Source organism: Nycticebus coucang, chromosome 16, assembly GCF_027406575.1.
Source record: "Nycticebus coucang isolate mNycCou1 chromosome 16, mNycCou1.pri, whole genome shotgun sequence".
NCBI classification, from domain to species: Eukaryota; Metazoa; Chordata; class Mammalia; order Primates; family Lorisidae; genus Nycticebus; species Nycticebus coucang.
The window spans coordinates 608461-635371 of NC_069795.1; the positions used below are offsets into that span (position 1 = coordinate 608461).

The 26911-nt window shown below is 53.8% G+C and overlaps 2 protein-coding genes across 6 annotated transcripts in view; one reads left to right on the top strand and one right to left on the bottom strand.

Annotated features, from left to right (window-relative positions):
- COL6A2 (collagen type VI alpha 2 chain) overlaps positions 1 to 26911 on the bottom strand; it is a 137267-nt gene that overhangs the window by 82036 nt on the left and 28320 nt on the right. For 2 of the 3 annotated variants that reach the window (XM_053564674.1, XM_053564675.1), the window contains one exon: positions 21316 to 22352. In XM_053564674.1, the coding sequence (XP_053420649.1) occupies positions 21754 to 22352 (599 nt within the window). In that variant the 3' untranslated portion in view covers positions 21316 to 21753. Of the gene's footprint in view, positions 1 to 21315; positions 22353 to 23576; positions 24712 to 26911 lie in introns of those variants that run through there. The other variant, XR_008374890.1, reaches the window with a different exon arrangement.
- Positions 3 to 15057, top strand: FTCD (formimidoyltransferase cyclodeaminase). 3 transcript variants are annotated; one of them, XM_053564682.1, is made up of 14 exons: positions 3 to 123; positions 933 to 1116; positions 2071 to 2199; positions 2926 to 3014; positions 3152 to 3331; positions 4390 to 4527; positions 4649 to 4780; positions 8834 to 8895; positions 9146 to 9275; positions 9465 to 9641; positions 13409 to 13452; positions 13673 to 13811; positions 14536 to 14631; positions 14777 to 15057. In XM_053564682.1, the coding sequence occupies exons 1-14, from the start codon at positions 70 to 72 to the stop codon at positions 14861 to 14863; spliced, it is 1641 nt and encodes a 546-aa protein (XP_053420657.1). In that variant the 5' UTR covers positions 3 to 69; the 3' UTR covers positions 14864 to 15057. The 3 variants fall into 3 exon arrangements, with proteins under 3 accessions (XP_053420657.1, XP_053420658.1, XP_053420659.1); XM_053564683.1 differs by having other exon boundaries at positions 25 to 123; positions 9480 to 9641; XM_053564684.1 differs by lacking the exon at positions 933 to 1116 and having other exon boundaries at positions 57 to 123.

Genomic DNA, 26911 nt, shown 5'->3' on the forward strand with positions numbered 1-26911 from the left:
GGCCCCTGAGCCACAGGCCTAATCCCTTCCTGCAGTGTGCCAAGAGGAGTGTCTGAACCAGGTGCTGCCATGTCCCAGCTGGTGGAGTGTGTCCCCAACTTCTCAGAGGGAAACAGCAAGGAGGTGAGGCCCCTGAGGGGCTGCCCAAGGCCGAGAGAAGAGGGGGTGAGGGTGGTGTGGGCGCGGGTGTCATTTCAGCCCAGAGGGGCTTCCTGCAAAGAAGCTATTTCTGTTGGCCCAGAGACAGAGGGAACTCAGGAGTAACTGACCAGGGGTGGGTGGGACGCAGCTGGTAAGGGCTGCAGGGCTGGTGGTAGGCCCAGGAATCTTTTGGTTACTTCTGGTAGGGATTTGGGTCAGAATCTCTTGGCCTCAATGGGCCTTGTTTGCTCTCATCTGAAAACGGGGCCATTGAGAACCAAGCCAAAGGGCTGTTTGAGAGTCCCAGGAAGGCTGACACTGCCACGTGGTCAGTGCCTTGGGCCCTGGGCTGCTGGCTGGGGCATGAGCTGTCACCACCCTGTACTGGAGGAAACTGATGCAAAAGTCTGTTGGGCCACCGAATTCTCAGGACACGGTTTCTGAGCCCCTGATCCCAAGCCTCCCACGCTCGTTGTCCTGCTACCCAGAAGGTTCCAGACCCTTTGGGCCCACTCCCACTCTCGACATCAGCTCATTCTGGTAGGGGCTGTGGCTGTGGCTTGTGTCCCTTTCTTGGAGCCAGCCTCCTGAAGCAGTTCCTCCTGAGGGCTCCACCTGCTGCCAAACCCCCCCGCTGACCCCCTTGTGAGCCTGAGTGATGGGGGTTGGGAGAGGCGACCTGGGGATGGGGATTCCCTAGGCCCATGTGTGGGTGTGGGCTGACACATCTGCAAAGCTCTTCTCCCTCTTTCAGTGGGGAAACTGAGGTGTGGGGCTGGGCTTGTCCGCAGGTGATCAGCGCCATCTCCCAGGCCATCTCCCAGACCCCGGGCTGTGTGCTGCTGGATGTGGATGCCGGCCCTTCCACTAACCGCACTGTGTACACCTTTGTGGGGCCGCCGGACTGTGTGGTGGAGGGGGCCCTCAGTGCCGCTCGGGTGGCCTCACGACTCATTGACATGAGCAGGCACCGAGGTGAGGGTGGCTGCGGCTGGGTCCTGACCCTTGCCCTGTGTGTCCTGGGAGAGGAGGGCCCAAAGCAGGGCCTGGGGTGTGGTGTGCAGCAGGGCTGGCTTGGCTTTTCCTCAGAGGGCTCCCAAAGGCATGAGGGTGCTGCAGCCTAAATGTGGCTGCAGAGGCTGTGCTCTGTGGCCCCTCAGAGTGACCTCCACATGGAGCCAGGGTCCAGCCAGCCTCTGGGAAGGCCCCTCAGGGAGGCCAGGGTGCCAGAAGCCTGCCAGTCAACAGTCCACAGCTGAACACCAGCGGGGGGTGGGCAGGGTCAAAGGTCAGTGGACACATACAGAGCCGGTCAAAGGGCGAGGATCCGGGCCAGGTCTTGCATGAGACCCCAGTGAACAGATAGGAAACTTGACTGTGGGTTCTAGGTAGGGGAGGGCTGGGCTGGGTGCCATCTTCTTGGGGCTCATCCCCAGCTGTGTCTGGCCATAGTGGAGGGACCTACTAGCCACAGAATGCTGTGAGAGCAGCTTGGGCACCTGCTGCTGGGAGGGGCTCAGGATCAACTGGAACTGGCCTAAACTGGCCACTTTCAGTGTGGCCAGGACTCCTGAGTGTGGAGTTTCAAGCTCTGGCGCCCCGGAAAATAATTTTTGTGACTTTTAGGAGAAGGGGAGGTTTATCCCAAAGGTGACAAAGTGCTCAGACCTACAGCTTCTCCTGGGGTTTTCAAGGCCTCCCATGTTGGCCATGAGGACCATCCACCAACATCCCCTGGCAGGCTGGGAGGGGCTGGGGCTGCCGCTGGTGTGGGGCTGGATGGCCAGGGACAGCTGCTTCCCCATAGTCCTGTGAGAGCCAGATGTGTGTGTGGTGGGGCTGGTCAGCTTGCGGCTAAAGGGGACAGAGGGTCAGAGTAAGCCAGGGAACTGCCACCCACTCTGCTCCCTGTCCTCTATCCCTCTGCAGGGGAGCACCCGCGCATGGGGACCCTGGATGTCTGCCCCTTCATCCCAGTGCGGGGTGTCAGCATGGACGAATGTGTACTCTGTGCCCAGGCCTTTGGCCAGCGGCTGGCAGAGGAGCTGAATGTGCCAGGTGTGTGCCCCAGGAGCGGCTCCCATCCCGGGACTTTGGCAGCCAGCCACATGGCCCACTGATCCCCTGGCCCTCCACAGAGTCTATGCCCAGCAGTGGCAGGTCACTGGCCCCTTGAGCACTTGCCCAGTTCTGTCTTGGCTCCTCTTACAAGGGCAGGTCATCACAGAAAAGCCGCCATGAGCAAACTGGCATGCAGGACACATCTAGCTCCCTCAGTGATGAACAAGCAAGCAGAGGCCAGGCAGGAGCTGGTTAGCCAGATGATCATGAGCCTTCTAAAACAGAATAGCTTCACTTTGGGGAATTAACTAAATCAAGAAAATAATAGGAAGTAAATTGAGAAAAACTGGAGAAAGTGCACATCTATCTCTGGGGCAGGCATGGGTGAGGACCAGGGGCCACCACTCAGGCTGATGTGAGAGAGGGGGCGGCTGGCAACATGTTTACAGTCCAGCAGGGGCTGGGGCTTTGTGGCAGGTTTTGTTTCTTCTCTGTTCCTTCTCTTGTGGTTATGTTTATCACAAATTGAAAACACATTTTAAAAAGAGACCTGAATATCCTGCCATTAGCGCTTCCCCAGGGTCCATCCTCACCTCCAGCTGTGGCTTTCTGAAGGGCATCTGAGTGGGGGAGGGGGGTGCTGGCCTTTACTAGATGTCCACCAGGGAGCTGGCACTGTGGGAGGTCTGTCCCTAGCATGCCTGACTCATGGGTCCCCTGCAGTGTACCTCTATGGAGAGGCGGCGCGCACAGCTGGGCGCAGGACCCTGCCTGCCATCAGGGCAGGGGAGTATGAGGCCCTCCCTGAGAAGGTGCTGGTCCCATGGGGTGGGGTGGGGGCTGGGGGAGGTGGGTGGGCCCTGCCCCTTTTTCTGGCCAGGGTGGGTGGGCTCTCTGTCCAGAGACTCCAGCAGGCTGCCCCTCCTCACCCCTTACAACATCCCCATAGCTCAAGCAGGCTGAGTGGGCACCTGACTTTGGTCCCAGCTCCTTTGTCCCCAGCTGGGGGGCCACCGTCACGGGGGCACGGAAGTTCCTCATTGCATTCAACATCAACCTGCTTAGCACCAAGGAGCAGGCCCACCGCATCGCCCTCAACCTGCGGGAGCAGGGGCGCGGGAAGGACCAGGTAGGCAATGGGGCTGCTGCCTAGTCCCCATGAGTGCTCAGCACCAACTTCCACAGAAACCCCCAGGTGCCCTTTGGGAGAGAGTCTGAGGCTGAGACCACAGGCAGGACAGTGGCGCAAGGAGCGTCGGCTGGGAGCCTGTGGTGTGGTGTGGACAGGGCCCTTGCCCAATGGGGGTTGGCCTCTGACCTGCCCACAAGCCCAGCCCAGTGTCCATGCCAGGTCAGGGGTTCCAGTGTGTGAAATTGGGCAGCACTTGCTTTAAAGGGCATTTCCCACAGAAGGAGGCAGGGCTATACCTGTTATATACCACAGCATTTCCACACTGGGACAGCTACTTCCTGAGTCCCAGGTACCCTCAAGTGTCCCCAGGCACCCCCAGGTGCCCCAGGTGGCCTGTCCTCCACATCTGCACAGTAGCTGTCACTGGTTTGAGCACTGCTTCTACACATATGATGGAGAGACACCCGGTAAAAGAAGCAGAGTAACTCTGTCCATCTGTCCCAAACCCCCAGGGTCCCCAGCTGCCTCTTCCCCACTCTGCTGACTCAGTTATCCATAACTACAGCACAAAAGCAAGGTGACTTCCGAATCCTTTTTCATGCCTGGGCCAAAGTCAGTGGTCAGACGTCCCCCCTCAGGTGGGCTCAGTTGCCCTGGAGTGAGGGACTGAGGGGTCTCTGCTGGGCAAGCAGGTGGGACTCCAGCTGGCCCTATACCTCAGTGTCCTCATGACCTCTAGGCAAAACATGACTGGGCCTTTGTGAGTGGTGGGCATCCTGGAAAGGGTCTGGGGCTGAGACCCCCAGGCAGGACAATGGCACCTAACCCTTGGGCCTCAGTTTCCCTGTGGAGAACAGGGCCTCATTCTGCCCCTCCCTGGCCAGCTCAGGGTTGGGAGGGGGAAGAGCCACCGAACCCACAGGCTGACCCTCCACAGGCCACCCTATTCACCTTGGCCTGCCTGGTCCAGTGAGGGATGCAAACATGAGAAGCAGGGCAGAGGTTGGGGGCGGGGGACTTCTCAGACCAGGCTGGGACAAGCTTTTCCTCTGCAGCCAGGACGTCTGAAGAAGGTACAGGCCATTGGCTGGTACCTGGATGAGAAGAAGCTGGCGCAGGTGTCCACAAACCTCTTGGACTTTGAGGTAACAGCGCTGCATACTGTCTATGAGGAGACCTGCCGAGAAGCACAGGTGAGTAGGGGCACCCCTGCTGCAGGGATGCAGGGGCCCAGCCAGGTAGTAGGGCATGTGCCTCTAGGGACGTGCTGGTGCCCAGCCCCCAACCCTGCACTGATGTACCTGTGCCCCACAGGAGCTGTGCCTTCCTGTCGTGGGCTCGCAGCTGGTGGGCCTAGTGCCTCTGAAGGCCTTGCTGGATGCAGCCACCTTCTACTGCCACAGAGAGGACCTCTTTGTCCTGGAGGAGGAGCATCGCCTCCAGCTGGTGGGCAGAGCTCCCAGGGAGGGGTGTGGGTGGAGAGGGCTCTGCGTTTCAGGAGCAGGTCTGGGGTATTCAAGGCAATTGCCACCCCTCTGCACCCCACCTGTACGGGCCTCCCCCTCCTTTGTCCTATTGTGTTTAGAAGATGAGATTTTCAATTTTTATTTCCTTTTGGGGACCTCGTTGAGGTTTTCTTTGTTACTCGGATGTTCACTTCCGGTAAATTCTCATGGAGAGAACAGTGCACCTTCCTGTGGGGTCTTCCCCCTGGTCCCCAAGCCTTATACGATGGTTTTAGGTCTGAGTGTGTCTGTCTAGGGAGCATAGGTCTTTATCCCTGAATTGGCTCTTACAGAAAATGGTTCTGTGTGTCTTGTTGACACCTAAGCCTCAAACACCACCTGCTTGGGCTCCTGAAGGGCCAGGTCTCTGCCTGGGCAGGGCAGCAGAAGCATCTTCATCTTTGTTCTCTGTCGTTTCACTTGAGGCCTTTCTGAGTCACTTCTTTTTAGGTGTTGTTCTCACCGTGAGCACATGATTGGATTTTCCAGAAAGTTTCCGTCTTCAGTGGTTGAGTTTATTCTGTTTGTATTTACTGACATGGCAGAACCCTAACTTCTTTCATCCTGTTTGGGGACATGAGTGTGGTCTCTTCCCGCTTATGTGGAAGGGTTAGAGTTGGCTTTGGGGGGTTCTGATCATTTCCTTTACAACCTAACACACTTCTTCACTCCCATCTTTTCTTCTTTCTGTGTATCTTGATGTTTTTTAAGTTATAGTATCTTGACAGGGGAGGAGTTCTTTTGGTGGTTAAATTTTTAATTGAAATAATATATTTAACCCTTTGGCTCTTGATTTATCAGCATTAGACAGGTGAAGACAGGCCAGGAACTAGTGCACTTTTGTTACTTTTGTTTGAGCAAGGTATCTGCTCCATTATATCATTGATAGTATTTACTTCCTGTAACTACATCCACTCAGTATATTAAATGTCCGTGGATATTTAATCCTGGCTATATACATAGAGATAGGTATGCATCTGCTGGTTCAGACCAGCTGAGTCCCTGTCTGTCTGTGGGTTGGTTTCATAATTAAGCAGATTTTTTTAAAGTCCTACGGGCCTTTATTCTGTGGGTTCTGGTGTCTGGGAATGTTTTTCTGTGACTTTATTCTCACAAAAGACTGTTGGAGAACCAGAACTCCAAGTCACCAGCTTGTGTCTGGGAAGTCTACAAACATGCATCCTCACCCTTTTCAGGGGGAGAGCGAGGCAGCCTCACCATCTCAGCCTCAGGCAACTTGTTCTTTCTTCTGATGTCTGAAGAATTCCTTCTTTATCCCTAAATTCAGCAACTCTGCCAGATACAGCTTAGTATGGATTACTACACTTGATGTTTTTTCCTTGGAGTAGCGTCCCTTGTGATTTATAGATTCTGTCCTTGTGTAGTTTCAAGAATATTTTTCTTCCGTTATGCCTTTCTTTTTCTTCTTCTTCTTCTTTTTTTTTTGAGACAGAGTCTCCAGCTGTTGCTCTTGGTAGAGTGCCGTGGCGTCACAGCTCATAGCAACCTCAAACTCTTGAGCTCAAGCGATTCTCTTGCCTCAGCCTCCCAAGTATGGGACCACAGACGCCTGCCACAATGCCTGGCCATCTTTTTTGTTGCAGTTGTCATTGTTGTTTTAGTTGGCCCAGGCTACATGTGTTGTGCAATTCTAGCAGGAATAGCACAAGTGACGCTGTGTCCTCCACAGGGCATCAGCCACAACAGTGCTCACTTATCTCTCTTCCAAGTACTAACCAGGCCTGACCCTGCTTAGCTTCTGAGATCAGATGAGATCGGGCGCGTTCAGGGTGGTATGGCTGTAGACAATGCCCACTTATCTCAATGTGCTGACTCTGGTCACCTGGGCAAGGTGGTGTGCCTCATCCAGGGTGGGGTACTGCAATGTTACTCTTTTTTCCTTTTGTAATTATTAAACACTGTGTGGGAGGTGCTTTAGGATATTTAAGGTATTTAACAGATAAATACCTGTTTATCTTCTGAAATTGCAGCCATAAGTTTTAATAGGCGGTAATACTTTTCTGACTTTATTCCTTCTCTTCTCCCACATTGATTTATACCTTATTAATAGGTTTACTACTCTTTTCTATTTCTCAACACCTTATTTTATGTTCTTTACCTGAAGGCTGTTATGTCTGCAGTCTCTAAAGGTCTGGTTTTGCAAACTGTTGTTTCTGCTAATCCTCTGCTGGCAACTGGCTTCCTCACATGCATTGTATTTTTTGACTGTCAGTGCACGTTCTTTGGAATTTTATTTATGGTAATTCTTGGGCACCTGGGTTTAAAGTTTTCTCCTCCAAAGAGGGTTGGTGTTATGTACTTGGGGACAATGCCACACAGGACGGTCCTCGCTTGGAACAAAGTTTTTTGCTTAGAGCTTTGGCACCACCAGTAAATCTATGCCAGGATGGCTCACAGACCCAACAAGGTGGCTTGTGATTAGGAATTCCCAGGAAAGATTTCTTTTTTCTGTTTCATTCAAAGGGAAGGGAAGTATCCCAGCTTTTTCCTTTGGTGAGTGTTTTTTTCTAATTCATCCTTGGAGAGTCACCCTTCAGGAGTCTCCTATCTGGTACCACTCTTTGAAGGCCTGAGACCTCCACTGAGGCCAGGGGGCTCAGTTGTCCTAGGGCACCCTAGCTCCAGGCTAGCAGGCTTTTCTGAACTTACCATTCTGGTCATTCCTGGCCTCGAATGATTTCTTTTGCTTTCTGCCAATTTAGCCACGAATCTAAATTAATTAAAAAAAATTGTATGTATCTTTCTGAGGTTTTCTGCACCAACAGCTCTAAACTACCGCTGGCTGATTCTACTGCCTGATATTGGAGTGTTCTTCACCTCCTGCCTCCCTGTCCTGTAGTGGCACCCACACCGTTTCCTGTCTGGACAGGGGACCCGTGTGGTTCCCCCTGGGCAGGGAGGCAAAGAGCAAAGGTGCTTGGAATGGCTTTTGGCAGAATGGATTCTAATAGTAAATGGGATTGTTGTGACTTTATTCTTGACTTTAGGTTAAATCCCCTTTTCCTCACATTCAAATTTTATGTTTAGGTGAATCTGGGCTGTTCCTATACTTTAAGACCTGGAAAGACGTTGACACTTGAATAATTAAAATCTAGAAGCTGCAGCTTGAAGTCCGTAATTCAGGAGGTAGAGCACTGGCCACATACACTGGAGCTGGCAGGTTCAAACCCGGCCCAGGCCAGCTAAGCAACAATGTCAACTGCAAAAAAAAAAAATAGCCCAGCATTGTGGCGGGCACCTATAGTCCCAGCTACTTGAGAGGCTGAGGCAAGAATATTGCTTAAGCCCAGGAGTTTGAGGTTGTTATGAGCTGTGATGCCACGGCACTCTACTGAGGTCTACATGGTGAGACTCTGTTTCAAAAAAAAGAAAAGATCTGGTGGTGCTTGTGGCTCAGTGGGTAAGGCGCCAGCCCCATATACCGAGGGTGGTGGGTTTGAACCCAGCCCCCGCCAAACTGCAACAAAAAAATAGTCGGGCATTGTTGCTGGCGCCTGTAGTCCCAGCTACTTGGGAGGTTGAGGCAAGAGAATCACCTAAGCCCAAGAATTGGAGGTTGCTGTGAGCTGTGATGCCACGGCACTCTACCGAGGGCGATAAAGTGAGACTCTGTCTCCACAAAAAAAAAAAAAAAAGAAAGGAAAAGAAAAGAAAAGATCTAGCAGCTGTGTCTGTTGGCTCCATTTAAGGGCAAGTGCAGTGTGGTCTGTGGGACAAGTTTGAGGAACCACCAGTAGGCAACTACTGTCTCTGGGCCTCAGTTTCCCCACAGAATAGCAGGGAGGTGCACAAGAATGTACACAGGGGGCCTTTGCGGGCCAGAATCCTTGCCAGCTGTTCCAACTGTGCCAGCTGTGCCCTGGCCCTCTCCCCACCTAAAAGCCCAATCTACTGGAGGGGGAGAGCCCAGCTGGGACCTTCATGCTGTGAAAGATGGCAGAGGCCAAGGTGTCTACCTCGGGCCCCTTTCCAGGTGGTGAACCGCTTGGGCCTGAACTCCCTGTCCCCCTTCCGCCCTGAGGAGCGTGTGATCGAGTGAGCAGCCTCCACCCGGTCCCCGGGGCCCCGCCTCCCTTTGCCCTTCTGCCTCCCTCCTCCCAAGGCCTGGCTTTCCCCAGCTTTCCCCTCCATTCTCACTTAGCAGTTGCCAAGCAGGTGGATCTGGGGTTGGGAGGGAGAGACATGGCAGAGTTGGGGGGAACCTCAGTGAGACCCGAACAGGCCTCTGCCCCCCTCACTGAGCTCCTGGGGTGTCTCCACCTGCCTGCCGCCCCCACCACCACAGATACCTGGTCCCCACCCATGGGCCAGAGCGCAGCCTGGTGGATCAACCCCTGCGCACCTTCGTCCGAGAGGTGGGCGGGCGCTCGGCGGCCCCCGGGGGCGGCTCAGTGGCTGCTGCTGCAGCGGCGCTGGTAAGCCCCACTGGGAAAGGGGACACTGGGGAAAGGGGCAACGAGACTGCATTGCGCGGGACCCCACTGCAGCGGGACCCCACTTCCCCGCGACCCCCACAGCAGTAGCACGCAGGTGCTCCCTCTCCGCTGTTGCCTGGGGGTGCACCTGACCAGCCGAGGGCCTGGCCGCTGTCTGGGCAACCTCAGCGCTCCGTGATGCAGGGTGCGGCGCTAGGCTCTATGGTCGGCCTGATGAGTTATGGGCGCCGCCAGTTTGAGCACCTGGACGCGGCCATGCGGCGACTGATCCCGCCCTTCCACAAGGCCGTGGCCGACCTGACTGCACTGGTGGATGCCGATGCCCAGGCCTTTGCTGCTTACCTGGTAAGTGCTGGACCCTGTCCCGAGGACAGTGGACTCTCTTGGGGCCTGTGGATGTCTGGTGGCTGGAGGTCCCCCTGAGGGAGTGGTTGTGCTGACCCACACTTGGGCCAGGCAGGGGCAGAGGCCTTGGGCCAGCCAGGAGGGCACTTCCTGGTATCCAGCCCTAGAGGAGGTAGAGAGGGCAGAGCTCTGAGGGAGAGGTTGCAGAAATCTCCAGGAAAGAAGCAGCAGGTGATAATAGTCTCAGAGAAGTCAAAGAGATAGTTCAGCCATAAAACAGTCACTGAGAAAGCTGGGAAAAGGAAATGACATCCAAAGAGTCCCCTAGGCCAGGGTAGCCCCAAGGAGCTGTGGTGGGACAGCTGCCTCAGGCCAGGGTGGGCAAGTGGGTCACAGGCCAGGGAGGGTCAGAAAGCCCAGCACTTCTGAGGGGTTCCAGATGTGGGGTGGGAGGATGGGAGAGGGAGACAGAGAGAGGCAGAAAGACATACCTAGAGAGAGACAGAGACACTGACAGAGACAGCCAGTGCCCTGGAGCCTGGGACCAAGGGGCGGGGAGAGGAGGCTCCTCCTGTGTCTGTGTCTGCTGTGTACATGGGAGCTTCGCAGAAACAAAGCCAGGAGGCTTCGAAGACAGACGGTCTGTCCTCGCATGGCCATGTGGCATAGGATGAGCTTTGCAAGAGGACGGAACCAGCTGGTAATGTTCAGAGCCTGGTTGGGATGACTCAGGACACACAAAGGGCGGCCAGAAGTGCTGGTCCTGTTTGGAGGGGGTCTAGCTATTGATCACCTGTCTTCAGTCATGATTTGTATCATCTGTTTGCTTTTTAAAACAGTTAAATCTTGCAGGAGGTTCAGAGTTCAGAAAGGCAGTCAGTGCTAGCTCTGGCCCCGCCCTGCGCTGGCGCCCTGAGCTCAGTGCCTCCTGCTTGGAAGTGATCAGGAGGTTGGCTTTGTCTGTTTTCTCTCCTTTCTCACATAAATGGCAGCAACACAGCCCCAGTTTTGCTTTGTGCATTTTCTTATATTTAACAGTAGTTTTCATTTCCTTTTTAGTGATTGTTCTGATGAATATCTTTGCCCCCTTTTCTGTTAGGTTTCCCCAAGAGCTTTTTCTTACTGCTTCATTAGACGTTTTCTATACTATCGGGGGTCAGTTCTTGTTCTGGTTGTTCTGGGTTCGGTTTTCCCCCAGTTTGTTGTTTGTCTTTGGGCTTTACTTGTGGCAGCTTCTGGCAGTGAGAACTTGTCACCTTTATTTCATCGACTGTATCAGTCTTCCATTTTATCTTTTCTGTTTTTGTGTCATAGTTTAAATGGCTTCCACAGACCAAGGTTGCATTTTCTTTTTGTTTTTTTTGGAGACAAAGTTTTACTTTGTCGCCCTCGGTAGAGTGCTGTGCCATCATAGCTCATAGCAACCTCCAGCTCTTGGGCTTAGGCGATTCTCTCGCCCAAGTAGCTGGGACTATAGGCCCCCGCCACAACGCCCGGCTATTTTTTGTTGCAGTTTGGCCGGGGCCTGGTTGGAACCCGCCACCCTTGATATATGGGGTGGATGCCCCACTCACTGAGCCACAGGCACTGCCCCAAGGTTGCATTTTCTAGATTTTTATGGTCTGATGAACTTTAGACATGGAGAGACATTTAGAATGAAGCATCAGTTTTTATATAAATATTAAAAATTTAGAGGCAACACTAAATTTAGAAATTTTATTATTTATTTATTTTAAATTCAGGAATTTTAGAAGAAACAAGGTAAATAATTAGAAAACAAGTGGAAGGAGAGTAAATAAATGAACATTTCATTAAAAGGCAGGAAATAAAAATGAAGATGAACAGAAAAGATATATGCTTTAGAGAAAACGAAAATAAAACCGTGAGACAAACACAAATGTGAGTAGGAAAATACTAGGTCAGCTTATACTCCTGGTGAGCAGTAAGAAGATGGACTTTTTAAAATAAAAATAAGAAGGCTGGGTGGCACCTGTGGCTCAGTGGATAGGGTGCCGGCCCCATATACCGAGGGTGTCGGGTTCAAACCTGGCCCCGGCCAAACTGCAACAAAAAAATAGCTGGGCGTTGTGGCGGGCGCCTGTAGTCCCAGCTACTTGGGAGGCTGAGGCAAGAGAATCGCCTAAGCCCAGGAGTTGAAGGTTGCTGTGAGCAGTGTGACACCATGGCATTCTACTGAGGGCGACAAAGTGAGACTCTGTCTCTACAAAAAAAAAAAAGTAGGCTGGGCACGGTGGCTCACACTTGTAATCTTAGCACTCTGGGAAGTTGAAGCAGGTGGATCACTCCAGTTTAGGAGTTCAGGACCAGCCTGAGCAAGAGCAAGACCTTGTCTCTACTAAAAATAGAACAACTAGCTGGGTGTTATGGTGGGTGCCTATAGTCCTACATACTCAGGAGGCTAGGCAGGAGGATGACTCAAGCCCAGGAATTTGAAGTTGCTGTGAGCTATGATGCCATGGCACCCTACCCAGGGCAACAAAGTAAGACTCTGTCTCAAAAATAAATAAATAAAAATAAATAAATAAACAAAATCAGGAAACATCTCTATCTTGCACCAAATCCATATGTAATTTCCATGTGGAATAGAAAGCTGGCCATGTTCCTCTCACCAAAAAGCATACCTCACAATATGTTACAGAGAGCAAGGCCTGTGGAGGTGGGCAGCCTCAATGTGGACTTGTGAAAGATGGGCTTAGCTGAGGTCTGCAGAGTTCTGCCCAGGGAGGCTGTGGATACTGCAGGGAGGCTGTGGATACTGCAGGGTCTGCAGGAAGGTGCCCACAGTGCCCAAACTGCCTGCGATGCCATTCTGCCTTCTCATGGAACCGCAGCCATCCAGCAGAGAAACAGGAAGACCGGCTTATGGTGGGGGAGTACAGGGTTATAATTGCAGTTATTAGAACAGGGACATAGCCAGTTCTGGTCAGGCCCAGGAGTCAGGACTCTCTTCTGAGATGGAGGCATGGGTGATAATGACTTTTCAGTGCAGATTAGGCCGAATCTTCCAAAATAAGGACGAGCACCCCCCCAAACCATCCATTCTCCAGGTGGTTGAAGCAGGAACTGGCTGGCAGGTGTGACCAGGTGGCAAGGTGTACGGACCCAGCAAGGCTCACCACATGGGTGGGGTCTGCAGACCTGAGCTGGGCGACCCCTTGGGAGGAGGCCATGACTATGGCGGGGGCAGGGACACAGAGGATGGCAAGGGCTTTCACAGTTTGCTGTTTGTCCTCCCAAACAGTCTGAGCTCTTATGCCCAGACCTGAGGGGACAAGGCTGCATGTGATACCTTCAAAGTGATATCGACACAGGAGGCAACTGCCCCTGTGGGGGGACCACATCAATACTCCTGTCCTGCAGGCTGTGAGGATTCAGAGGATCTCTTGGACCCTCTGTCCCCTTATCTGGAAACAAGGGTCCCTTAGGGTGCTGCCCATCTTCTCTCCTCAACACCACCTGGTTTCTGACCACCTGCTGTGGCCCCACGCCTCCTCCCCCAAGCCCTGCTTATGTGAGGGCTGTAGACCCCGATCCCAGAAGCAGCCCCATCCCCTTCCCAAAGCACCTCCAGCTGGCCTGTGGCCCTCTTGACCAACTAGCCCTAAATGAGCAACACCTACACTGGAAGCAGTGAATGGGCCCTGCCGCCAGCTTCCTGATACTCACCCAGGCTGTCCTGCATGGCCTGGGACACCACCCTTGCTCACTGTCACTTGCCTGGTGGCTTTTGTGTTCCTTTTTGATAGGAGGCCATGAAGCTGCCCAAGAACACACCTGAAGAAAGGGACAGGTGAGCCCTTAGACAGGGCCATTGGGGCCTCTGCATCTGGGGAGCTGGCAGCCAGGCTCTCGGTCATCCAGGTGCCTTGATGGCCGTGCCCATCACCCCTGGGTGTGTTCTGTGGTTGCTGGATGACTTTCCTGTTGTCCCCACCCTGGTCCTGCCTGCTCAGCCCATGGAGGGGTGGACCTACAGAGGGCTGGGCCCTGACCTTTGCTACCCCTTCCAGACGTGCGACTGCCCTGCAGGAGGGGCTGAGGCGGGCAGTCTCTGTGCCCCTGGCTCTGGCAGAGACAGTGGCCTCGCTGTGGCCGGCGCTGCAGGAACTGGCTCTGTGTGGGAACCTGGCCTGCCGGTCGGACCTGCAGGTATGGGCCAGGGCCCTAGGCCTCTTGCTGCTGGGCAGGAGCAGCAGGAGAGAGACAACTGTGGTTTGTCTAGCTGAGCTGAGTCTGGGACCTCAATTCACAGGCACCTGGGACTCCTCCTGAGGGGCCACTCATCTGAAGACCTTGCTTGAGTTGTAGTGTAGGCAGCCAGAGGCCCACACACGTCCGCAGAGCCCTCCCAATACTGCACACGCAGCCCCAACCCAGGGCCCCTCATACCACCCCTTGCTCTGGAAAACACTGGGGCAGCTCATGGACATAGATGCCCCATCACACTGATAGTCCCTCAGGGTCTGGTCCTGAGGCTCCAGAGAAGTGTCCTCTCTGTCCCTGGGAGGTAGGAGAGCTGCAGGGGTGGGGCTTGGAAGGGATGACTGTGCCTGGTGATGGTGCCAACTCCTAATGCCCCAGAGAATGGCAGTGCTGCATCTGCCAGGCTCCAAGAAGCCAAGCCCCTCTCTGATGTGAGGGTTGGTTTCTAAGTTCGGGGTGGAAGAAATCAGAAGTTGTACTGAAGATTTGTCTGTGGGGCATAAGTGGGGGCCATGTTGGAGTCCCTGCTGCCCTGCAGTGCACTGAGGTGGCCCCACACGAAGCTCCTCCATTTGCTGAGCCTGGGCTGATGGCACCAGTGCTCTGAAAGGGATGGCCAGTGTCTGGCACAGGGCCCTGCAGTAGTGAGTTTCCTCCCTGGTCTTTGCAGGTGGCGGCCAAAGCCTTGGAGATGGGTGTGTTTGGTGCATATTTCAATGTGCTCATTAACCTGAGGGACATCACTGATGATGCCTTTAAGGATCAGGTGAGCAGAAGGTGGGCACAGTGCCAGGGGCTGTGGTTCACAGCTGTGGGGTGACTGAGTAGCTGTGGGTGGGCAGTGTGAGCCAGAGGTACTGCCTGGTAGGCACAGGGTGATGACCATCTCCCCCTGCCTCCATGTCTGTCAGACCTACCAGCGCATTTCCAGTCTTCTGCAGGAGGCCCAGACTCAGGCTGCGCTGGCACTGGACCGCCTGGAGGCTCGGCAGCAGTGACGGCCCGGGGAAGTCTCGCCAGGCTGTGCAGCTCCACATGCCAATGGATGGGGTGCAGCTGGGGCTCAGAGGATAGATGAGGTGGCCGAAGGGTGGGGGTGCGTAGTGGGGCCTGTCCTGGGCCTGGAGGTGCTGGCAGGGCTGGCATCCCCTCCATCTCCTGCAGCCCTTAGTAAAGTCTCCACACAAACCTGCACAGTGTGTTTGGTGTTTGTGGGGCAGAGGGAGGGAGCCTGTGGTCAATGGGATCTGGGATTGGAGGGAATGGAGCCATAGATAGGGGCCCCACAGATGCCAGGTGCAACTCAGCAGTGGAGGGGCCAGATCCTGGTCACAGGTGCAGGGAGCACCCTGGGGCCAGTGCAGATTCCTGGGAGAAGTGGACCTTGGCGGGAGTAGGGGGGCTCCGGGCTGTTCCTAGACAGAATCCCGTGGGGATAACAGGACGATTGGTACCAGGTGGCACCCAGTGCAGGGAAAGTTCCAGTGGGTCCTGGGCATACTTGGCCTCACTCCTGGTTAGCTTCTGGCTCCTCCATGGGGCTGTCCTGGCTCAGGCCCATGTGGCAGCCTCCTGCCTTCAGGGAGGCTCTGCCGTACCCCAGTCCCTACACACAGGGCCACACAGTGTGCGTGTCCTTATTCGGCAAACACGGGATAGGAAAAGAAGATAACTTGGGGAGCATGTCCTTCTTAAGCAAAGCAGAATACCAAAGACCTTATAGGAAAGATTTTACTATCTGAAAATTTAAAACATTTGTTTTTGGAAAAAGACATCATCGCCTAAGGTAAATGACAAGAATCCCACTGGGAAAAAAAAAAAAATCCAACATGCAGAGCGGGCAGAGGGTCACTAACAATCAATTTCAAAAACTCCAGCAAGTCACACTGAAAAGGCAAAGTGCACAGGAGAGAGCTGGTGGAGTGTGACACTGTCCAGCGCCTGGACTCACGAGGGCAATGGCCCATGGCCACACTCAGGGAGGGGGTTGGGCTCAGGGCATTTACATCCTACAGGGGAGGCACAGAGCTGCATGAGACCTCTTCAAAGGGCAGCAAGAAAAGCCAGTGGTGGACCCACGTGTGGATGATGTGTGCATGAAGGGTGCCTGTGTGAACTGTGTTGTCTGTGCGTGTGTGCGTGCACAAATGTTCCTTCCCCATCCCTGGCCCTGTTCCTTTCCTGTCACTCCCTCATCTCTCCTCCACCCTTACTTTCTGCCCCCTGCCTCTGGCCTTCACCAGGCTGTGCCCTTGGACAGCTGGGGGCTGAGAGCACTGTCCATCCAGATCTGTTTACTGCGGCCTGGGGCGGGGGGGCTGGTGTAAAGTGTAGACCCCCAGGTCAGGGACGCTGGGCATGGTGGGCTACTCAGACCCACCTGAACAGGGCAGTCTTGGAAGTTGGGGCCTGGCTATGTCCACTTTCCATTGGGTGGGTCAGGAACGGCTGTGGCTGTGCCCAGGGTGACACAGAAACCTTGTTCTGGCAGACCCAGCTTGGCCTTCTCAGACCCCACCAGATGCCACCTGCTTTTGACTGGGAACTTCTCCAGTGTCCCTCAGCTTGAGCTGCAAGGTGCTGAGTGGGTGTGGGTGTGTGGGGTCTGTCTGGATAGGTCTGCTCTGAACATCCTTAGCCACAGGCTGCAGGGTTAACGCTTCATACAGGCAGGAGGAAAGCAGTTCAGAGGGGTGGTCAGGCCTGATGTCAGCAGGGCACACTGACAAAGACACTGGGGAGGAAAGTGTTAGTTCAGGGGGCTGCAGGCCCAGTTTTTAGGAAAGGCCAGTGTGGCTCCTGCCACAGGGGAAAGATGCCTGTCCGGGGATTGGCTGCAGGTCCACGTGGGGGCTCAGAGCTTTGGGAAGCTTCTCCTGCAGGCTGTACCATGGAGCTGTATTTGCCGGGAGCATGGAGGGCAGAGAAGCCCTGGTTGGGGCTCGGAGGTCATTCATCATGGCCAAGTTGGGCTGTACGTCCCAGATGCAGTGGTCAGACCTGCTGCCCAGTGAGGCTCCATTTCAAGGAACCTGTGGAGGCAGCACAGTGAAGAGCCACTGAGCTGAGGCCCAGTTCCCTCCCTGAGCCCTGTCCTGTGCCTTTTTCCCATCCCGGCTCTTGACCCAGCTCCCCTAGGCATGTCTCCAACTTTCTCACCAAACAGAGGAGAGGCCTCTGGGACATTGCAGGGAAGATTGATGAAGGTTCAGATGGAAAGAGAGCACATGAGATGAGTTGGTTGGAACGGGTCATTTTTTGCAAAGATAATCAATTTAGTAGCCCCCAAAAGGGGTGTCCCCACCTTTACAAAAAAGTGAACAGCAGAGATGTGAACAAGTGTGAGTGAGCCTGAATATGTTCCTGCAAGAGCCTTTTCTGGGCTGAGGCTGGGCTTCCTCCTTCTCAGCACTGTGCAGGTGGGCGACACCCTGTGCACAGCCATCCCTGCATGGCCTGAGGGCACATGGAAAGGATATACATCAGAGGAAATGTTAAAGAAACCTGGATTTGGGGACATCAATGTGGAGACTTTGGTTTAAGGACATTGGACATGGAGATATTGGTGTGAGGATGTTGCTATAGAGATGCTGGTGAGAATATGTTGATGAGGGGATATTGGTGTGGGGACATTGGTGAGAGGAATATTAATGTGGGAGTGTTGGGATGGGGATGATGGTATGAGGAATGTTGTGGAGACATTGGTGAGGGAACATTGCTGAGAGGATGCTGTGAGGGGACATCGATGAGGAGACAACAGCTTGGAAAATGTTGATGAGGAGACATTGGTGAGGGAACATTGCTGAGAGGATGCTGTGAGGGGACATCGATGAGGAGACAACAGCTTGGAAAATGTTGATGAGGAGACATTGGTGTGGGAATATTGGTGAGAAGATATTGGCGTGGGAATGTGGATGTGGGGATGTTGCTTTGGGGACTTTGGCTTGGGGATGTTGGTGAAGGAACATAGGTATGAGGACATAGGTGAGGGGAAAGTAGGGTTGGGAATGTTGGTGTGGGGTCATTGATGTGAAAAATTTGATGTGGAAACATTGGTGACACGATGTTGGTGTGGAAATCTTGATGTGGGGGATGTTGGTGAGAGGATATTGTTATGGATATGCTGGTGAGGGGCAGTTGGTTGGGGATGTTGATGCAGGGAAGTTGGTGTGGGGATACTTATGAAAAGACATTTGTGAGGGACATTTATGTGGGGATGTTCATGAGGGAACATCGCTGTGGTGATATTTGTGAAGGGATGTTGGTGAGGGTATGTTGGTGTTGAGGTTGTTGAGGGCATGTTGGTGAGGGGAATGTTGGTATAGGGGCATGTATGAGAGAACTATGGGGTGGAGGCATTCATAAGGGGACCTTGGTGAAAAAATGCTATTGAAAGGACATTGCTGAGATGATTGTGGACATTGGTGTGGGAACATTGGTTTGGGGACTTTGATGTGAGGACATTGGTGAGGGAACATTGGTGCAGGGTCATGGTGAAGAACACTGTTGAGAAACTGGTTTGGGTTCATTGGTGTGGAAATATTGGAGTGGGGAAAGTTGAGGGGGCATTTTTGAGGGGACATGGGTGTAAAGATGTTCATGAGGAAACTGGTGGGGGGGGAATTGTTTGTGGGGAATAAAAATGAAGGACCTTTGTTGTAGGTATGTTGGCTTGAGGATGTTGGTATGGGAACATTGGTGAGGGAGGAGTTGGTTTGGGAATATTGGTGACACTGGTGAGAAGACTTAGTGAGGAAATGCTTGTGTGGAGACAGTGGCGTAAGGCCACTGGTGAGGGGACAACTGGTGTGGGCTTGTTGGTGAGAGGATATTGATGAGGGGATATTGTGGGGATGTTGGTAAGGGATGGTTGGTTGTGGGACATTGGTGGGAGGAATGTCAAGTTTGAGAACATTGGTGTGGGGACATTGGTTAGACTGAGGATGTTGGTTGAGAAAATGTTACTGCGAGCACATTGGTGAGGGCCATTGGTTTGGGGATGTTGTTTTGAGCATGTTGGTAAGGGAACATAGATGAGGGGACATTGGTAAGGGGCATTGGTTTTGGAAATATTGGTTAGGGGACATTTGATGTGAGATATTGGTGAGGGAAAGTTTATAAGAGAACTTTGATGTGGGGACTTAGGTGTAAGGACATTGGTATGGGAGGATTATGTGAAGATATCGGTAAGAGGTGTTGGTAAGGGGACACTGATGAGGGGATATTTATTGAGGGACATTAGAAGACATTGGTGAGATTACATTGCTTGGGGATGTAATTGTGGGGAATGTTGTTGAAGGGACTTTAATGTGGCTGTTTTGATAAAGGGACATTGGTATGGTGATATTGTCTTGAGGAAGTTGGTGCTGTGGTATTGAGCCATTGGTGAGGGGGGAGTTGGTGTGGGAAAATTTGTGAGGGGAATGTTGGTTTGGAGAAATTGTATGAGGACATTGGTGAGGGACTTTTGTTGGGGTCATTGGTGTGAAGATGTTGGTGAGGGAGCATAGGTGTGGGGATATTTGTGAAAGGATATTGTTGAGGGGTCTTGGTTTGGGGATGTTTTTGAGGGTATGTTGGTGTGAGGAAGTTGGTGAGGGCATGTTTATGTGGGGATGTTGGTGGGGGAACAATGGTGTGGAGACATTGATGAGAGGACACAGTGAGGGGATGTTGTTGAAGAGATGTTTGTATAGTGACATTCATGTTGGGATTTGGTGAGGGAATGTTTTGTAGATGTTCATGTGAAGATGTTGGTGAGAGAACAATATTGGAAAGTTGTTGAGGGATAATGGTTTTTTGATTTGGTGAGGTGACAAGGTGAAAGGACATTTGTGAAGACTAGTTTGTGAGGGCATATTGGTATAGGGACATTGTTTCAGGACATTCATGAGTTGAGGCTGGTGAGGGGATGTTATTGATGGAGTTTGTTGGTGTATGACATTGGTGTGGGTATGTCGTGGGAAGTTGTTTAGGGCATGTTGTTGTGGAGACTTTGGTGTGGGGACAATGGTGAGGGGACCTTGGTATGTGGACGTTGTTGAGGGGACATTGTTTAGGGGATATCATGTGGGGATGATGGTGAGGAGACATTGGTGAGGGGATGCTGATTTTGGTGTGATGCTGGATCATTGTTGAAGGCACATTGGTGAGAAGTAGGGAACATTGTCCAGTAGATCCTACGGGTGACAATCCCCCTCCAATGGCCCTGCTGTTCCTACCAGGGTAAAGGTTGCACTTGTAGGAGCTGGGATGACAGGACTTTTCCTTCAGAGGGACCTCAGACATGATCCTGTGGGCCATGTTCTGATGGGAAGGTCCTATCTCACAGGCACTGTGGTCCAAAGCCTGAGGCTTGGGTTGCAGGGACTCAGGGTAACAAGTGGGCTTCACCTTGTTTTTATGCTGGTGTTTTACTTGGTTCTTTTGGGGAAGGAAAAAACAGGCAAAGGAAGAGATGACTGAAGCCCAGCCCTCTGGCTGCAGGCTGTGTCGTCAGGTGTCTGAGAAGTGAAGTATGCAAAATAAGTTAGTTATCCCCCAGAAGGGACACAAGGTGTTGGAGTGTTAATGGATGAACCGTGTCCCCCAATGCACATGTGGCCACCTAACTTCCACTTCCTCAGAATGCGCCCTTACTTGGAAATGAGATCTTTGCAGATGTACTTAGTCAAGATGAGTTCATGCTGGGCCCTAATCCAGCATGACTAGTGTCCTTATAAAAAAGGGAATTTGGACGCAGACTCACACATGGAGAACACTGTGTGAAGACTGGAGTGATGCCGCCGCAAGCCCAGAAACTACCAAAAACTGCAAGAGTACTGGAGCACAGCTTGCCAATGTCTGACCTCAGACCTCCAGCCTCCAGAGCTGAGATGATACATCCTACTGTTAAGTCGCCCTGTCTGTGATGCTTTGTCACGGTGGCTCCAGTGCCTCACACATGGTAAGGGCAGCAGCTCTGCCTGTGGGAGCCAGTGGGTTCATTGTGGAGCTTCCCCAAGGCTGAGCCTGAAAGACCCAGGAGCCTGAATGTCATCTATCATCTGTCATCCATCAACCATCCATCCATCCCTAAAATATCTTCACACAAACCACAAACATTCTGAAAGCACTGTGGCCCTGAGTGGGGCAGGGGGCAGAGAGAGAGAGCATTGATTAGTTGGCATCATTTTCAGCCTAAAGTCTACTGGCTGGGTGGATTCCATGGTCAAGGCTGATCAGTCTACACATGTAGGATCTGTGTGGGCAGGCACAGCCTGGCGGTGGTAACATCTGGCCCTACTAGGGGAGGGCTGGGCCAGGGGGTTCAGGGGATGTGGGGCACAATCAACCTGGAGGGTTTGTGAATAGTCACAGCATCCCTGCAGTGGCTGGAGGAGGCCTGAAGGTCACCCACACACAGGGAAGAGGGGTCCTGGGCACAGACACCTGGGAGCTTAACAGGAGGTGGGTTCAAAGCCTTTATTGGACTGAGAGGCCTGGGGACCTTCAGAGCTCAGGGTGAGGAGGGGACCTAGGAGGCAGGTGAGAGCTGGCAGGGACCCTTCCAAAAGGGCTACAGCGTGGACCCCAAGTGCTGTGGGAGGCCTACTGGGCCTGTGGAGCTCAAGATGTGGCATGAGGAAGCCCAGGGGGGTGGGAGCTGCAGGGGCCTCCTGTGGGAACTGCAGGTAGGAGACCTTAGGCTGTGTGAGCTCCCCTCCTGGTTTCCACAGAGTGAGATCTGCACCCACACCCGCAAGGGGCCCTCCTGGCAGCGGACCCTGAGTCTGCAGTCTGGCTGGACCGCTAGGCAGGGGTCTGTTTAGCACCGTGGACGGGAGGTGGGCTCAGGACCCGACTGCTGGAGCGAGGGGACCACACATAGGCAGGGCCCAAGGTGGGGTTAACAGATCCACCGGATGAACCTGTCAAAGAAGCCAGGCTGTGCCAGACTGTCATAATCCTTCTCTCGGAAGATGGCTGCACGGTCACCCAGGCTGAGGGTGGTGAGCATGTCCATGTCCACATCACCACCCACGGCCACCACCGTGGGCACCACGTTCTGCTTGCGCATAGAGTGCACCGACTCCTCTAGGCTATTGTTGCCAGTGATGCCATCCGTGAGGAACACAAAGGACAGCTCGGCGTGGCGGCGAGCTCCTCCACGTGCACCACGCACAATGTTGTTGATGGCGTGCACAATGCCCATGCCCACGTGCGAGAAGGAGTTGAGGTAACGGGCACCCTCCAGCGCCTCGTGGATGACTGTCAGGTTGGAGGTCAGTGGGAAGGCCACTTGCTGCTCACCCTGGCCGCCATACTGTAGCAGTGCCACACGTGCGTTGAGCGGGTCGTCGTCCCGGCGTGCCAGTGTTAGCCGCCGCGACACCTCCTCCACAAAGCGCCGGGCCTTGTGGAAGTTCTGCTCACCCAGCCGCTCGGAGCCATCCAGCAGGAAGACGATATCCACGGGCCGCTGTGTGCACTGTGCCACATATAGCTCTGCAGGGAGACCGTGGGTATGGGGCTGGGTGCGAGGTGACCTGCTCAGCCAAGCCCTGCTCTGCCTGAGCCTTCTTCCATTTGCTCCTCACCCACTGGACCCCATGGGCTGAAATGCTAAGCTATGGGGGTTCACCCACAGCCAATGGCAGGGCACTGACCGTAGCCCCAGGTATGGGGTCCTTGGCCAGGCACCTGCAAGGGCTGTACCAGGAACATCTCTTTGATTCCTGCTACTGGCCCCTGCTCATCACTCCCCCAGGACACATTCCCAAACCCAAGCGCCAGAGACCAAAGGCCCCGTTCTGCCCTCTAAGTACCATCTCAGCTTAGGTCCTCTTGGGAGGCAAGGGGTCAAAAAAGCCCTTTGCCCAAGGATTTGCAATCCACAAAATGTCTACCATCATGGCCTTTCTGGTTAGGAAGACCCACACCCAGACATCCCCAGCATGATCCATTTGCTTGCTTGGGCTCAGAGGTGCCAGTCTGTACCACTAGCCACAGTTCCCTATGGCCTGGCCAGCCACATTTTCCCTGGAGACCAAGAGCCTAAGTGCCCTCTGGTTAGGGGTACAGTGGCCAAACACACAGGTGGGTTCTGACCCAAGACTCCCCATTACCAAGAAGATTCCTGCCCTGCCTGGAGATCACCAGCCCTGGATACGCCAGGCAAAGTAGGGGCTGGGCTGCAGCTTTTGTGACATATTTGTGACAACCCACACGTCTGGCTCCCTGAGCCAGGGCTGTTGGCAGGGGGTGGGGGTAGTCTTTCTTAATGAGCTTGTTCCGTTTGAAGCCAACCCACCTTGGCACTTGCTCACAGCACCTAGAAAGTTTTTGGGCACTACCTGGCTTCCTGAACCCCCTCAAGTAATATTTTCACTGTTGTCACCACAGACACAGAGACAGACATGCAGCTGGTTTGGGGGATTTCTGCAATGTGTTGTTGGTGGGCCTTGGATGAGATGCATAAGTTGGCTGCGGCTCTGGCAGGCTTGAGAGCTATGGGCCCTGCTCTTTCCTTCTGTGGGCGTCCTTTCTCCTGGGTCCCAAGCAGGAAGTCCGTCCTGGCCCACCCAATACAGTTGGAGTGGGAACGAGACCCCACCCATGAGAAAGGGTCACTCTTTGAGCCCAAGGGGTGCACAGATGGAAGCACGGGCAGAAGCCACACACAGGAGGAGGGTTTCTCAGCCAGTCAGAATGTTTTGGGCCTGGGCTAACCTTGGGGCACTACCTTTTCAATGGGTTGTTATGCCACTGCCTGGAAGGGAGGGCTGACCCACATGGATGCCACCATCATTCTTAGCTCAGGTCACAAAGGACAGCAAATGTCTTGCCTGGCGGGTGCCCCTCCACCTTCTGGATACCCAGAAGCTGGTGGGAAGTGTGCAGATGCCCCAGGGGCCAGCACTTTGGCATAACGGGTATGATGCCAGCTCAAAGGTGTCTGGTACCAGGTCCCACGAGGACCATCTGCCATCCAACCTGGCTGCCTTCGCATTGTGCCAGGCCAGTCTCTGAGGTTTGTTTCTCAGGCTCATGCTGAAGTGGGCAGGGGCAAAGTCTCCAAGCACCAGGGCTGCACTTCTCCCCACTTAGCCCCCAACCCAACTCAGATGGATGGGTGGTGTTGTGAGCAGCTGAATTCCTAATTCCTGAAACCTGTGATGTGAACTTACATGGCGAAGAAGGACTCTGAAAACAGGATAAAATTAGGGATCTTGGGATGTGATTGTCCTGGATTTAGGGCAGGCCTCATTTTCAATAACTAGCAATCTTAACGAAATAGGAGGACATGTTGAGACGGAGGCAGACGGGAGATATGGCCACCAGCCAAGGATCATGGCAGCCCCCAGGAGCTGGAAGAGGCAGGGAGGACCCCCCCACCCCAGAGCCTTGGAAGGGACTGTGGCCCCGCGGGCTCCATGGCGTTGGACTTCTGCCTCCAGACTGAGAGAGAAAATGCCCACTGTCCTATAGCTCCGGTCCTGGTAGGCAGCCCTGGGAAGCTACACGGCCGGGAGAGGGCCCAGCTCTGGCTGTGTGGGCAGCGCATGGCTTCAGCAGAGTGCCAGTGCGGTCTCGGGGTCACCCACAATGTCCCTGTGCACCAACTTGAAGGTGTCAATGAACAGGTCCATCCAGTCTTGCCGCTCCACCCCTGTGGCGAACTTGGCCCGCTCAGCAGTGTAGACCAGTACGGCCACCAGCTGCGAGTAGGCAGCTGGGTCCTGTGTGAACTCCGTGGCGTTTAGCAACTGTTGGATCAGGGGGATGGTCCTGGGGAAGGCGTTGTCCGGTACCTCTTCTGTGCGAAGGAAGGTGACCGGGGGCTCGCCACCAGGCCACTGTCCATCTGCAAGGGAGTGTCCAGAGAAGACTCTGAGGGCTCTGGATGGCTGTAGGCAGCCTTCATCTCCTTCTTGGACTGGAGCAGAGTTAGGACCAGAAAGAGGAGCTGCTGGTTGGGCAGCGTGTGTGGAGGCAACGCCATAGTGTGCTGGCCTCATCAGGAGGCGTAGGGTGAGGTAGGGAATGGGGAGTGGGGGCTGCACTGCCAGGATGGGGGGGACAAGGGGTACCTCAGGAACACCACAGACCACTGAGACGCAAGCACAGTTCCAGATCAGCTTCTAGCAGCTTGAGGCTGTGTCCTCAGGGAGACCCCAGCCCCTCTTAAAGCACCCCATGAGAAACTGCGGAGTTACAGACCCTTCCTCTACACCTGGTGACATGAATCTTCTGTCACCCAGAACCATCTCCTTGAGATTCTGATAATGTCTCTGAATGCAAATAGCCAGGGCAGTCTCTGTCTCTTTCTGTCTTTCTCACTCTGTCTCTTGCTCTGTCTCTGCGACTCATCTCTCTGTTTCTGTTTCTGTCTCTCTCTCTCTCTATCTCTGCCTGTGTCTCCATCTCTTCATCTCATCTCTCTGTGCCTTTGTCCCTCTTTCGCTGTCTGTCTCCATCTCTCCCTGTGTCTCTTATCTCTTTCTTTGTCTATTTCTGTCTATCTCTGTGTCTCTCTCTCTCTGTCCTGTGTCTGTGTTTCTCCCCGTCTCTGTCTCTCTCCCTGGCTCATGCACCTGTAAGATGGGAGGCCTGGCTTTGGGAAGGCCTTGCTCTAACTCACCTGCTTTGTGGCCTCTTGTCAGGAGAATCTAATGTTGCTTCTCCCAGGAGTAAGTGCTAATTAGTTAATTAGCACACATACATGTGTGCACATGGAGACTTGCCTGGCCATGGAGACTAGCCCCTGGAGCCCTTGACTCCTTTTTTTAGAGGCCCCAGAGGTCCTCACTTTTTGTTTCTACCAAGCTGAACTCAGGTTACACTGAAGGTTCTTCTGATGCCTTTCTTGTACGAGCTGGTGCCTGGTTGTTTTCTCTGACACCCACCCCTAGGTCCCCACACCACTGAGGATGTCCATTGGCCTGGTGCCAGCCAGGCATGGCTGGCTTCTGGGAGGATGGGGCTGTCTAACCTCAAGGGTCAGGGCCAGGCCACAGCTGGCAGCATCTGCCTAGTACTGCCTACAGCCCAGAAGTGTCAGTGAGGGTGTTTTGCTGGGACATGGTGGGAAGCCCATTTCTACCAGCCGCGACACTTCACAGCATTAACAGAGCATGAGCTTTTCGAGTCGGATGAAGCAGGGGGTCTAAGAGGGCTAAGAAGGTGGCACTGGCACCCACTCTCTGGGTTCACATGGGGTGCTCCCTGTCATGCCCTGGAGGCTCTAGGGGCAGCCAGAGTCTCGAGCTCCTCGCTTCTTCCCAGCCTGGCTTTGCCTCAGCCCAATGACCTACGGCGTCCTGTGAGGCCAGTGTCACCAATACCCGAACAAGACGAAGGCACCACGACTGCTAATCAGTGTCTCTCATGGACACAGATGAGAAAATCCTCAAAAAAACTAGGAAATCCAGTCCCATAACATATAAAAATAAGACATACTGCAACCTTAAGTAGGCTGGCTTAACCTTCGGAAACCAGTCAAGGTGACCATCGAGTCAACAGGCTGAAGACAAGAAACCACATAACCCATAACAGGTGCAGAAAAGACTCTGGCAAATCCAATGCCCACTCGCAGTGCAAACTAGGAGTGGGGACGCCTCCAATCTGACAGGGGAATGCCAAAGCACCTATGGCTAATGTCATCCTGAGGGGAGAAAAGTGAAGCCGTCCTGCTCAGGCCAGGATGAGGCAGAACTCTTGTTCTACACTCGGGCACAGTGCATCCCAGGGCTGATGTCGGCATCAGCCTCCCCTGTGCAGACCCTGGTGGAGCCTCTTGGGGAGCCCACACTGTGGGGGACTCTAGCACCCTAGGAGCAGGGCCACCCCCAGAGGCTGCTGCTCCTTCATTCGGGAGCCCACCTTGGAAGCCAGTGTGTGGGGGCCTGTAGCTGGGGTGTTGGTATGGCCCCCTCGCCTTCTGCAGAGACAGGGTTGGTGCCACCTTCCTGGCTCTGGGTCCCCAGCCATCCCTGGGGGCAGCTGAGACCAAGGCACAGCTGTGTCCAGCGCTTCCTCAGGAAAGCTCTCTGCTGCAGCATGTC